This window comes from Piliocolobus tephrosceles, chromosome 13 (genome assembly GCF_002776525.5).
Source record: "Piliocolobus tephrosceles isolate RC106 chromosome 13, ASM277652v3, whole genome shotgun sequence".
Taxonomy (NCBI): domain Eukaryota; kingdom Metazoa; phylum Chordata; class Mammalia; order Primates; family Cercopithecidae; genus Piliocolobus; species Piliocolobus tephrosceles.
In genome coordinates this window covers 36,046,639-36,061,133 of record NC_045446.1, presented here as the reverse complement: position 1 = coordinate 36,061,133, position 14,495 = coordinate 36,046,639, and the positions used below count along the sequence as shown (strand labels likewise).

At 34.0% G+C, this 14,495-nt stretch overlaps 1 protein-coding gene across 4 annotated transcripts in view; it reads left to right on the top strand.

Annotated features, from left to right (window-relative positions):
• METTL15 (methyltransferase like 15) overlaps nucleotides 1–14,495 on the top strand; it is a 261,132-nt gene that overhangs the window by 229,052 nt on the left and 17,585 nt on the right. Inside the window, exon 7 of one of the 4 annotated variants that reach the window (XM_023230334.2) lies at nucleotides 6,193–9,570. The exons of 2 other annotated variants lie outside the window; for them this stretch is intronic. In XM_023230334.2, the coding sequence (XP_023086102.1) occupies nucleotides 6,193–6,638 (446 nt within the window). In that variant the 3' untranslated portion in view covers nucleotides 6,639–9,570. Of the gene's footprint in view, nucleotides 1–6,192; nucleotides 9,571–14,495 lie in introns of those variants that run through there. One more of the 4 variants, XM_023230335.2, reaches the window with a different exon arrangement.

Genomic DNA, 14,495 nt, shown 5'->3' with positions numbered 1-14,495 from the left:
ACAGGTGACTGTGATGTACAGTCAGAATTAAGAATCACAAGCTTCTCTGTCAAGTACTAGGGTGAAATAGTTCTTATTCACAAGGAGATCAGAGTCAAATGAGTGAGATAAACAAGTAAATGAGTAACTACAGAAGAGTATGATAAGTACTCTACTAGGGGTAAGCACACCTATTCTTATATACATTGGTACTAGGTTAACTAAGTCTATTCATGGACTATAACACACAAAAAGGAGATTTTCTCTCATCATCAAACCTAATGACACAAATTGTGATATTCCACCTTACCTACTCTATTCCTTAATCAGATGAATTAGCCATACTAGACTCTGTGGTGAAACTCAGCAGACGAAAAAGCAGAACGACAAGTTTCTATTTCTGATAGCAGTATATGGGAGATGAGAAGGAGGTGAAGAAGAATTGCAAAACAGTGAGCTCCTCGAAGGCAGGGACCATTTTTCTGTCTTACTAATATTTTTCTCCCTGTGGCCTCATTCAGAGTCCAGCATAAGAGTAGGCATTGAATCTGTTAGTTTTTTTTTTAAATCTTGTTTTCTTGATTAAATCAGGAGCCAGCTGTTCTTACCTAGTTTGTGCATTCCTAAGATAACTCTGTTCCTTGCTCTCTGAACAGTGACTTTCACAAGAAAACCATTTTTGCTTCTTCAGAGGCACAGGACTTTTATTGTCTTTAAGCTTAATAATTCATAGAACCTTGCTAATCCTTCATGGTTGGATTGTTTTTTTCTTATCCATGTTTCCCATTGCCAGTTGATGTTTTGTTCTTACTACTGTAATTTCCATTATCACATGCCATTTTATTTTTATTTTTATGTATTTTGAGACAGGATCTCACTCTGTTGCCCAGGCTGGAATGCAGTGGTGCAATCATGGCTCACTGTAGTCTCAACCTCGCCAGACTCAGATGATGCTCCCGCCTCAGCCTCTAGAGTAGCTGGGACTACAGGCATGCACCACCATGCCTGGCTAAATTGTAGGTGTTTTTATTGTTTATTTTGTTTTTTGTTTTGTTTTGTTTTGTTTTTTGAGAGACAGGGTTTCACCATGTTGCCCAAGATTGGTCTTGAACTCCTGGTGTCAAGCCATCTGCCTGCGTTAGTCTCCCAAAGTGCTCCCAAATCCCTCCCTCCTAAAGGGATTACAAGCATGAGCCCTCGTGCCCGGCATCACATGCTGTTTATATTCTTTTGTTTCTTTTTAATTTCATTTTACACAATCTGCTTTGACAACCTTTCTTCCTAAAAATTACAGACATGAGGTACTAGTATAAAGGAAGGATGGAACTGGAAATTTAACCTATCTAAAATAAGGGAAGATATGTGCCTTTGATCCCCCCCAGAGAAGTACCGAAAAAGCTCCACAAAACACATTGCTCATTGCAGACCTCTTGTCATCTCTTGGTCCCTAAAGATGAGACTTAGCGAGGTTGACAAGACCACATCTAGAAATATCTTCCAGGAAATCCATCAGACATAATCCAGGTCAGAATTCCCCAAACAAGAGTAAGAAGTCCCCAGAAGGAAAGCTTCATAAATTAAGGTTCCCCTATTATCTTGAAGACCATCTATTCCCGAATATAGCTGAGAGTTGTTATGTCCATTCTGCATGACTTTATGACATTGGCAAGGCCAAATTAGATCTTACAAAGAAAAGCTTGTCTGATTGCAGTGGTTTTGTCAGCTGCAGATTCATATATATTAGGGGATATACTTAATGTGAACATGATTTATATAAACTTGAAATTGTGTAATATGAAATACTAGTAAAATCTCACTTTGGGTGAATGCCTTGAAAATCGATTTCATCAAATGAAAGGAATTAGGAATGTCATAGTTTCACAGCTAGCTAACTAAATGAATTATAAATTATGTTCATCCTTCTGCCACAAGAAGGTGCTATTTTAGCTAGTAAGCCAAAATGTCTAACAAACTTTAATGTCAAATTAACCAATGCTGTTGTTTATATTAGAACTATGTGGTGATTTCAGACTTTTTTTTGGTTTTTTGGGTTTTGTTATGAAACATTCCATTTTCATTATTTTAAAAAACATATTTACTGACAATAGTATGCAAACATTTATTGAGCTTTCTGCCTTTCTATTATTTTATGAATTAAGAAATTCTGCATTAAAATGTCAAGAAAGTTAAGCAGTTATGTTGAACCATGCTTTTAATTTCTGGAAAATGTTAGAGATAATGCTAAGAAATTAAAAAAGTATGTATATAGCAAAAATATCCTACAGTACTTATTGATTTATGTGCTCCATGAATGTTTACTTCCTATTTTACATGAAAATATATGTACATTAAAATGTATTTTATATTATATTTCTTCTTTGAGAAAAGTAGTTTTGAATTATGCAAAATTTGAATCATGCAAGGTCTTTAAGAATGCAGCTGGTACCAAGACAGAGATATAGACCAATGGAACAGAACAGAGTCCTCAGAAATAATACCACACATCTACAACGATCCGATCTTTGACAAACCTGACAAAAACAAGAAATGGGGAAAGGATTCCCTATTTAATAAATGGTGCTGGGAAAACTGGCTAGCCATATGCAGAAAGCTGAAACTGGATCCCTTCCTTACACCTTATATGAAAATTAATTCAAGATGGATTAGAGACTAAAATGTTAGACCTAAAACCATAAAAACCCTAGAGGAAAACCTAGGCAATACCATAATTCAGGATAGGCATGGGCAAGGACTTCATGTCTAAAACACCAAAAGCAATGGCAACAAAAGCCACAATGAACAAATGGGATCTAATTAAATTAAAGAGGTTCTGCGCAGCAAAAGAAACTACTATCAGAGTGAACAGGCAACCTACAGAATGGGAGAAAAGTTTTGCAATCTGCTTATCTGACAGAGGGCTAATATCCAGAACCTACAAAGAACTCAAACAAATTTACAAGAAAAAGACAACCCCTTCAAAAAGTGGGCGAAGGATATGAACAGACACTTCTCAAAAGAAGACATTTATGCAGCCAACAGACACACAAAAAAATGCTCATGATCACTGGCCATCAGAGAAATGCAAATCAAAACCTCAATAAGAGACCATCTCACACCAGTTAGAATGGCGATCATTAGAAAGTCAGGAAACAACAGGTGCTGGAGAGGATGTGGAGGAATAGGAACACTTTTACAGTATTGGTGGGACTGTAAACTAGTTCAACCGTTGGGGAAGGCAGTGTGGCAATTCCTCAAGGATCTAGAACTAGAAATACCATTTGACCCAGCCATCCCATTACTGGGTATATACCCGAAGGATTATATATCATGCTGCTGTAAAGACACATGCACAGGTATGTTTATTGCGGCACTAATCCCAATAGCAAAGACTTGGAACCAACGCAGATGTCCATCAATGACAGACTGGATTAAGAAAATGTGGCATGTATACACCATGGAATACTATGCAGCCATAAAAAAGGATGAGTTCATGTCCTTTATAGGGACATGGATGCTGCTGGCAGCCATCATTCTCAGCAAACTATCAGAAGAACAGAAAACCAAACACCGCATGTTCTCACTCATAGGTGGGAATTGAACAATGAGAACACTTGGACACAGGAAGGGGAACATCACACACCAGGGACTGTCACGGGGTGCGGAGATGGGGGAGGGATAGTATTAGGAGATATACCTAATGTAAATGATGAGTTAATGGGTGCAGCACACCAACATGGCACATATATACATATGTAACAAACCTGCACATTGTGCACATGTACCCTAGAACTTAAAGTATAATAAAAATAACAATAAATAAATAAAAATAAGAATGCAACCTTTCTGACACTTCCTCTGAGCCCAGGCTTCAAAATATAAATAGTTGCATGTTTGTTCAGATTCTTAGAATACTCTGAAACACATTTCCCAGTGACCCAAACTTCTATCAGGAAAATGGAGGAATTGAATAGCAAGTGGTAAGAAGCTGACCTTCCTCTTCAGTTTTGATGTTAACATCATGTTCCTGAGAGACCTCGTTGTTGGAAGATAAATCCCCTAGTGTCTAACATTCTCTACACTTTTGGCAAAGTAATTTTTGTAGAGGAAAGAGAGAACCATCACACCAATTTGGTTTACTTGAAACCACCAGGTTCTCAGTTCTCTGATACATGCAAGATTTCTCTCCTTCTCTGATTTAGTTCCCATAGAAGATTAATCTACTATGCCTGAACTTTACTACTAGGTTTTCAGATTACTGAAATGTGAACTAAGGTGCCAGCCTTGTATAATTAACTTTTCTTTAAGAAACACGCTAAGGAGATTAAAATGCCAAGATTGCAGTTATCTTCTGAGATCTTCATTAAGAACAAATTTGTACTAGAAACACTGCTTCTCTACGGGATAATACTCTCCAAGAACATGGTTCAAAATCAAGGAAGAATTTTTGTATAAATCTATTGAACAGTATACTTTAATATCTTGTTTGTGTGCCAGTGGTTATAAGCTTAAGGAAAATTATATTTATGGGTTTATTTAGAAATTAGTAATTTTTGCTTATCTCAATTATTGAAGTAGATGGAACATATCGATTTTGATATGCATGTTTTAAAATATATAAATAATATACATGTATTCTGCAGTTTACTTCTTTTATATATTCTAGATATGTGTTCCTTATTAGACTTATGATTTGCAAATATTTTCCCATTCTCTGACTTGTCTTTCATTTCTTGATGGTGTCATTTGAATGAGAAAGGTTTTTAATTTTGATCAAGTCCAATTTATCTATGTTTTTCTTTTTGTTCACAATTTTGGTGTCATATGTTAGAATCTTTTGCAACATTCAAAGTCATGAAGATTTAGCCTTATGTTTTATTCTAAGATTTTTATAATTTGTACTTTTACAGTTAGGTCTTTGATCTATTTTGGGTTTGTTTTTGTATGTGATGTAAGAGTCTAATTACATTCTTTTACATGTGGCTATCCAATTTTCTCAGCATTGTTTGTTCAAAAGGCTTTTCCCAGTTGAACGGTCTTGGCACTCTTGTCAAAAATTAGTTGACTGTATAGGTATGGGTTTATTTCTTCACTCTCAATTACATTCTATTTTTCTCTATATCTACTGCTTTGCCAGTACCACAGTGTCTTATCATTGCTTTGTAGTAAGCTTTCAAATTCATAAATGTAAGTCCTGCTATTTTATTCTTTTTTTTCCAAGATTATTTGGGCTGTTCTGGATGCCTTGTAATTTCATATGAATTTTAAAATCAGCTTATTAATTTGTACAAAGAAGTCAGCTGGAATTCTGATAGGGATTACGTTGAATCTTAGATCAGTTTGGGTAGTATTGCCATCTTCCAATCTTTGAACATACAGTAGTTAAGTGTTCCAATATTTGAACATTCAGTAGTTTTCCATTTATATAAGTCTTTAATTTATTTCAAAAATGTTTTACACCTATGGCCTTATCACTTCATTCTCAGCTGTATATCCAAATGATCACCTGCCCTCATTTTATTTCAGCTTAACGTATTTCCTTTCAATGTCTTGAATGCAGACCTGTTCACAGTGGATTGTCTCACTTTTTATTTCTTTTAAAATGTCTTCGAACCTTTATTTTTGAATAAATATCTTAGTAGACTTAGCCTTCATGCTAAATAGTTTTCTTCTCAATGCTGTTTATGTTATTCCACTATCTTCTGGCCTCCATTGTGCTCATAAAAACTTAGCTGTTAATAATATTTTTGTTCTTCTTTATGTAATGAATTTTCTTTTCTGTTGGCATGATTTTTTTTGTTGTTATCTTTGGCTGTAGTAGTCTTATGATGTGCCTATGTGCAGCCTTTTTTTGTTTATTGTATTTGTGGTTCATTGAGCCGTCTTTGAGTTAATGTTTTTCACCAAATTTGAGAAGGATTTTGTTATCATTTCTTTATATATGTGTCCACCATTTCTCTTTCTGTGCTCCTTATTAAATTCCAATTATCTTTATGAGTTATGAAAGGTTTTTTTTGCCACATAGTTTTAAACCTTGGAAGAATGGGAAGAATGCTTGGGAATAAGAGGGGAAAGTATGAATGAAATGCCACTACAATTTTCTAAGAAAACTTAGTTCACTGAATATGCACACAACTACACAATTCATTAGATTTACAGTGAAAAATATTAATATTACTGGTCTTCTTTTCCTATCTTTACAAAATGTGTTCCTAGGTGCATTTCCTCCCTCTGCTATTTATGCACGGAAAGACTTACTACAGCGATCTACCCATATTGCCACCAAGACTTTCCAGGCTCTTCGCATATTTGTGAACAATGAGCTCAATGAACTCTACACAGGACTCAAGACAGCTCAGAAGTTTCTGAGACCTGGTGGTCGTCTTGTTGCCCTCTCCTTCCATTCACTAGAGGATCGCATCGTCAAAAGATTTTTGCTTGGAATAAGCATGACAGAAAGATTTAACCTAAGTGTTAGACAGCAAGTGATGAAAACATCACAGTTGGGTTCTGGTCACGAAAACACGGAAGACGTCTCTATGAGAAGAGCTCCTTTAATGTGGGAATTGATACACAAGAAGGTTCTTAGTCCGCAAGATCAGGATGTACAAGATAACCCCAGAGGGCGCTCAGCCAAGCTTAGAGCAGCTATCAAATTATAAGTTACAATCATCTTATTCTTCAAATTTTTTCTCACAGTTTCTCTAATCTTTACTCATATTGTGTTCCTGAATGTCTTGATATAGGTTTAAGTGTGGGACAGTCTGAAAATTGATAGCATTTAGCATTTTTTTTTTCCCTCAAAAAGGAACTGTAGGAAATACATGACAGAGAAAGTTACACTCAGGGAGCAGCAGCACCTCAAGACTGGAAAAATGTGTTAATCTTTGCATCATATTGGATTCTTCAAATGCAATCCTTCCTCTGGCCAGGAACATTTTAAAAAAATAATAGTTGGGTTTATCTAAATATGTAAACTCAAGCTGCCAAAGAGAAAGATATTATAATCATATCTGCATGTCCTAAATTTTGAATTTAGATATTCCAATTTGCATCAGTCTTTCTCTGGCTCAAATAATTATGATTATGGAATGAATTTTAATGTCCCTACTTGTGAATAATTACTATAGCTTTCTCAAATGTACACTTTTTACAAATTTTAAATTTTTAAATATTAGTTTAAATACATGTTATACTGATAAAATTTCATCTTTCAAATTTTAGTCTATTATTTTAAAGGGATTTTTCCATATGATATGGGCCATTTTGTTTGTATATCTCAAGGTAAACATGTAAAATCCTTACAAAGAATTGTTTCACAAAACTTATATTTCATGTCAATTGTATTTATTTTAATAATAGCTCACAATGCCTTTTGTAAGTAATAAAGTCTCTTATTACAATCTTGTATTTTTTAATTGAGCCAATCAAAATAATTCAGCCAAGTCTATTTGAAATAGAAAACTATCTATTTAATATAGTAAAATCAATGCTCCCTTAATGTTGTTACAAAGATATTGTAATTGTAATAAGGGTATAAGTTTATTCAAGAAAAGAGTACTTGGTAGAAGATTCTTTAACAAATTGATGAGATTGATTCATAATTCACATGTCAACTTTTTATAGTAATATGTACTTCTGATTTATTCAGTAATTCAGCAAGTACTGAACTTGTCATTAGAAAAGCAAAGGTAAGTACAATATACATGGCCCACAATACATGTCCCATAGAGTTTAGTAGAGGAAAATTATGTTAGTTATAACCACAAAAATCAATATAAAATGGACACAGTGGTAAATACTACAAACAGGTCATATATGATACTGTAAGAGCATCTAGTAAGGGTTTTATCCATTGTCAGAAATGAGGTATGAGAACATGATACTTGAATTGTGACCTGAAAGATGAGTTGGAGATAATTAGTCAAAGGGCACATGGGGTATGGAAGGGGGCATGTTGATTAACCGTACATAGAAATAAATATTCTCTTAAATAGTTATCCTTGAAATCATATTTATACTATTAATTTGCTCAGTGCACTTTTTTCAAATACAGAAAAAAGATTCTCCACTATAGTTACAAATTTATGGTTGGTGAATCCAAGTGAATGAAATATCAACATAACTACACGGGCAAAATAGATAAGAATTAAATACATGAATTTTCCTCAGACTTATTTTATCTAACTCTGTAATATTTAACTTTAGTACCCAGGCTTGTTTACTACTTCTGCTTTAGAGGCTTTATTTAAATCTGAACAATCCTACAGGGAAATCAGAATTCGAAAAAAAGTCTGGAGAACAATATGGTTGAAAGAGAAACAAGAGAATGCACCTAGGTTAATTCCCTGAATCCTACTTGAACAATATATAAATTTCTCTTTGCATATAATACATGTTTGTGAATGAGACATATTCCCAAAAAATTCTTATCTCTGTATGTGATTGGAAAATAAAAGATCATATTTGTATATTCAGCAATCTTTCACCTATTTCTTAAGTCGTTTTTTTCATCCAGTATAGTATGAGAATTATTTTTTATGTTAAAGAGAAACTGAAGGTACTGGGTTGAACAGTGTCATCCCCAAAATTCATCTACTTCCTGGAGCCTCAGAATGTGACCTTATTTGGAAATACTGTGATTGTGGTTGCAAGTAGCTAAGATGAGGTCATATTGGAGCAGGGCAAGCGCTTAATCCAACATGACTCATGTCCCTTATAAGAGAAGATAGGTCGGGCATGGTGGCTCATGCCTGTAATCCCAGCACTTTGGGAGGCCAAGCCAGGCAAATTGCTTGAGGCTCAGGAGTTCTAGAGCAGCCAGGCCAACATGGCGAAAACCCATCTCTACTAAAAATGTAATTAGCCAGGCGTGGTGGTGTGTGCCTATAATTTCAGCTACCCAGGAGTCTGAGGCACAAGAATCACTGGAACCCGGCAGGTGGAGGTTGCAGGGTCACATGACTGCACTCCACTCTGAGCAACGGAACGAGACTCTGTCTCAAAAAAAAAAAAAAACAAAAACAAAAACAAAAAAAGAATGAAAGAGAAGATAGAGACACAGGGGAGAATGCCACATGATGCTGGAGGCAGAGATTGGAGTGATACATTGTGGGAACCCTCAGAAGATAGGAAAAGGGCATGGAATAGATTCTCCCTCAAAGTTCCAGTAGTTGCCAACCCTACTAACATGATTTTGCACTTCTAGCATCCAAAACAGTGAGAGAATATATTTCTGCTCTTTTAAGGTACCCAGTTTGTGGTAATTTGTTATAGCAATCCTAGGAAGCTAATACTCTGACAGAAAAAAATCTTGAATAATGTGCATGAAAAAAATCCTTTAATAAGCACAAAATTGGTTTCAAAATGTTTTCATGTAAAAATAAATTAACTTTTCTGTAATTCGACTGTGTTTTATAGTAATTCTTGCCTGCTTCTTAGTCTTTGTTGTAGGATACATAATAAAATACATGAATGAGTTTTAAATGGTTAGCTTTGGAGAATGGTTTTAGGAAGTTCATACACTACACAGAAATAAAAGCTAACGTTGCTATGAATGTGCATTACTTTTCTAATAAAATAGTTCTGAATCTCTGTCTTGACTGCCTTCTATGAATCATTTTAACATAGTATCAATGTCATTGTGTAGTACATCAGTTCTTAACAGTTTAGTTCATTATTTAAGAAATGAAATTTAATAACTACAGTTTTTAGATAATATCCCTATTTTTATTTTATTTTTAAAATTGTTTATTAATTACTATGTTCTTTGAAGTTTGTAGGGGTGTTTTTGAAAGACACTAATTATATCTATATGTCTTTTCTATTTCATGTAGTATGTGATATATTATTTGTGCTTAAATTCATTTGTAGTAAACTATTTGTTGTGCTACAAGCAGTAGTTTATAAGAGAATACAGTATGCCTAATTAGATTTTTGAAATGAACTAATATTAAAATTCACTTGCAAATATTTGAAAATCGTATTTTCTTTAGTCTTTGCAGAGTATTACGTACCAGAGGTTTTTAAAATGTTTGTTTCTAATTTTTGTTTTTAAGAAGTAGAGATAATGAGTCTGTACTGCAGACTTTTAAAAAATAATTTTACTTTCACTTGAAATCTCTCATTCAAAAAGTATGGGACAGTTCTTAATGGTACTCAATAGCTAAAAAAGAGAAAAATATATGTATATACTCAAGCATATATTAGAAGCTAACTATTTAGGAAGAAATTGAAAAAATACCTTTCTAACCACTCTCCCTCATTTTATATACCATCCCTTCTCCTTCTCTGTTCACATTGGTATGTAAATTTGAGGTGACATTAATTATGTTTCAATTTATCTCTGGAAAAAGAAATATTAGGTAATTTTGGCACATACCATGACAAACTAAGTCTTACCTGTTAGAATCTTTTTAATAGATTAAAAACTAAATTAAAAATTGCTTCAGGTTAAAATTTCGTAAAATTTATTATATTGCAATTATTTTTCTATTTAGTTTTCATAACTGCTTCAGTATTCTAATTGATATTTTTGTGTAGCAGCATTCTATAATAGAGAGGGATAACCATTTAAACATAAAGAGAGTTTTGTGAGGTGCTTGATATATATAAATTTGAAACTGATCAATGATATATTTTTCTCATAACCACAATGTCATATGTTTGATGTAGATTGAAGCATGGTTTGTAAAAATCAACACTATTCTAAAGATGCTGGGTTGTATAATAAACACAACTATTTTTATATTATTTTCTCAAATTTTATCTGTTTATAACTACTCTCTCCAGCTAATGTTTGGTAACACAGGATGATCTGCAGGAATGCTAAGAGAAAGTTTACATATAAATTATTTTTTTAAAGTCTAGTTATAGCATAAATTTTAAAAAACATTTAAAATGCAGAATTGCACAACATACAATGGTCATAGTTTATAAAGCTTTTCACTGACTTTTTGACCACCTCACTTCCTTCTCTTATAATCTGCCCAAATTATTAGGCAATGAAGTAAGGAAAATTTAATATTTCAGTATTCACAGCAGGAGATTGTCTCTTTGGTAATGTTACCTTAAATACTGAACAAGTTTTCTATCATTGGCAGTTGTCCTGTCAAATATATCATTGCTCAAATGTTAGACTACAAAGCGGAAATCAAGCAAGAGGACATGCTCCATTTCTAATTCTTGAATAATTATTTCTGTTCATTAAACCCCATCTTTATGCTTTGACCAATAATACTTGGCTGCCTTGCACAGGTGAAGATTTGTATTATTAAGCCATCAAATGATATGATTCCTCATAATTTCACAAGAAAAGTATTATTATTCAAGTCTTATAGGTGCTAAGTTGAGAAGAGTGTATAGTATTGTGAATAACACTATTGACTGGGGACTCAGAAAACAGAGGGTTTGAATTCGGGTCTGCATATAATAGCTGAATGTATGAACTTGGACATCCTATTTAATCTCTTGAATTCTCATTTGTTTCATTTTAAGATGTGGATATTATTGGTACTTTCTCATGTTTCTGTGAATCAAATAGAAGATAAATTTTTATGAACTGAAACTTGTAAGAATGAAATGAGATAATGCACTGCTGTATTTTGGAGATGGTTTATTTGACCCCTCCAAATCTCATGTTGAAATTTAACCTCCAGTGTTAGATATGGGACCTAATAAAAGATGTCTGGGTCATGGGAAAGAGTCCTTCATGAATGGCTTAATGCCGTCCTCATAGTAACAATTGTTTTCACTATATCAATTCCCAGAGAGCTGGTTGTTAAAAAGAACCTGGTTCCTCCCTCTTCTCTCTCGCTTCTTCTCTTGCCTTGTGATTACACACCAGCTCCCCTTTGTCTTTGACCATAAGAGGATCCATCCTGAAGCCCTCACCAGGAGCTGATGTTGCCATGCTTCTCGTATGACCTAGAAAACCATGAGCGAAATAAATCTCTTTTCTTTATAAATTACTCAGCCTTAGGTATTCTTTGTAGAAATAAAAATGGACTGAGACATGCATGTAAAGCAGTTAGCACAATTCTGGGCGTATAGTAAATACTCAGTGAGTACATAGTGCTATTCTTTTGCTGGAAAAGATTTACCAAAATGTAGCTTACATTTCTGAACATCATAGTTAAGAATCTCTTCTTTTTTCCTTGGTAGTTTTAAGTGCAGCCTCTGCATCACTAGCAGCAATTGATAGGGTTATATATAGTCTGTTTTATTATTTGGGAATTTCACTCCTATTTATTATTTATTAAACACTCCCAGTATTTGCTACACCTTGACAGGGTATATAAAACACAGTCATTGCTCTTGTGGAGTTTCCATTTATAAGAAAAAAATGGGATAGAAGGAACCAACTGCTGAAGTTATTTGGCATTCATTTAGGTAAGAGAAAGTATTTGTCCTCCTACATCTTCATATCAGTAAGTGGCCAACCTACAGAGTCTTTATAGTAAGATTCTCCAAAATACATATTGAGGGGGAAAAGGAAATTAGTGATTTGTGAGATATTAGATGGAAGATTGTTGTAGGACTATGAAAAAGTTTTCTAGTTCTGTACTCTAAAGCCAGTGAGAAGAGGCCAATAAAAAGGACCAATAAAAGTGTGTGTTGCAGGTCTTAAAGGGAAAATAACTGGTGAAAGGTAGGTGGATTACACTCATGCACCACTTAACATTTTAGTCAACGATGGACTACATATACAATGGTGGCCCCATGAAATTATAATGGAGCTGAAAAATTCCTATCACCTTGTGACATCTTAACCATTGTAATGTCACAAGGCAATGTAATAGTCACATATTTATGATGATGCTGCTGTTAACCTGCATTTCCAGTCAGTAAAATACATAATACTTGGTGATAAGTGACTATGTTTCTTTTTTATGTATTTACTATATTTTATCATATTTTAGAGTGTACTCCTTGTACATATATATATATTTTTTAAGTTACTGTTAATCTCAGGCAGGTCCTTCAGGAGGTATCGCAGAAGAAGGCATTGTTACCATAGGAGATAACAGTTCTGTGTACATTATTACCCCTGAACACCTTCCAGTGGAACAAGATGCAGAGGTAGAAGATAGTAAAATTGATCATCCTGACCCTGTGTACATCTAGGCTAATGTGTGTGTCTGTGGCTTAGTTTTTAACTAAAAAGTTTTAAAAGTAAATTTTAAAAAATAATACAAAAATTATAGAATAAGGATATAAAGAAAATATTTTTGTACAGCATGTTTGGGTGTTAAGCTCAGTGTTATTACAAAAGAGTAAAAAGGTAAAGTTTATAAAGTAAAAAACTTACTTTAAGCTAACGTAGTTTATTATTGAAGGAATAAAATTTTTTATGTTTTAATTTTTTTTAAGAGACAGAGTCTTGCTGTGATGCCCAGGCTGGAGTGCAGTGGTGGGATCATAGCTTGTTGTAGTCTTGAACTCCTGAGTTTTATATAAATAAAATTTGTGTAGAAATGAAAATGGACTGAGACATGCATGTAAAGCAGTTACCAGGCCCAATACCCTTATCAACAATCAAGCAATCCTCCCACCTTAGCCTCCCAAGTGCTAGGACTATAGGTGCAAGTCACCACACCAAGCCAGAAAAATATTTTTTAATATATTTAGTGTAACCTAAGTATACAGTGTTTATGAAGTCTACAGTAGTGTGTAGTAATGTCCTAGGACTTAACATTCACAACTCACTGACTCAGAGCAAATTCCAGTCATACAAGCTCTATTCATAATAAGTGCACCTTTTTTTATCTTTTATACAGTATTTTTAGTATTTTTACTATATCTTTAATATGTTTAGATACACGAATACAATTGTGTTACAGTTGCCTACATTATCAGTACAGGAACATGCTATACAGGTTTGTATAGGCTATATACCATTTAGCCTAGGTGTGTAGAAGACTATATTATCTAGGTTTATGTAAATATACTGTTCATACAATGATATTGTCTAATGACACATGTCTCAATTTATTTCCTATCAATAAGCAATACATGCCTGTACTTACACTTAAAGCTGATCTTTCATTTTACAGACCACAGAAATAGATGTTATTGAACTGGATCCCTCTAATTCCCACCCCCTTAACCTTCATCTGGGCATTTATAAATCTCTTCCTTTATCCCCACTTTGTACTCCTGTGTTTCAGCGGAAAGCTATCTTTGCTTCCTTTTTTTTCTTTTTTTTTTTTCTGTCTTCACCAAGACTTGGTTCAGTCAATTTTACTTGTGCCTGCAGTCTTTAAGCCTTTCTTTGCTAGTGTCTTTCCCTCAGTCTGCAAAGATTTTCGAAAGGGCCCCATGCTAAAAGCAAACCATTGACTGTTTTTCTTACCAAAATACCACCTATTTTCTGTTTTCTTTCATAACTTGATTTCTTAAAGAATCTACACTGCCTCCAACTCCTCATCTACTTTTTAATTCATTCTAGGGTATTCTTTGTAGAAATGTTCTCTTAATAGTTAATGTTGGCTTTAATTACTAGGCCCAACACCCTCATC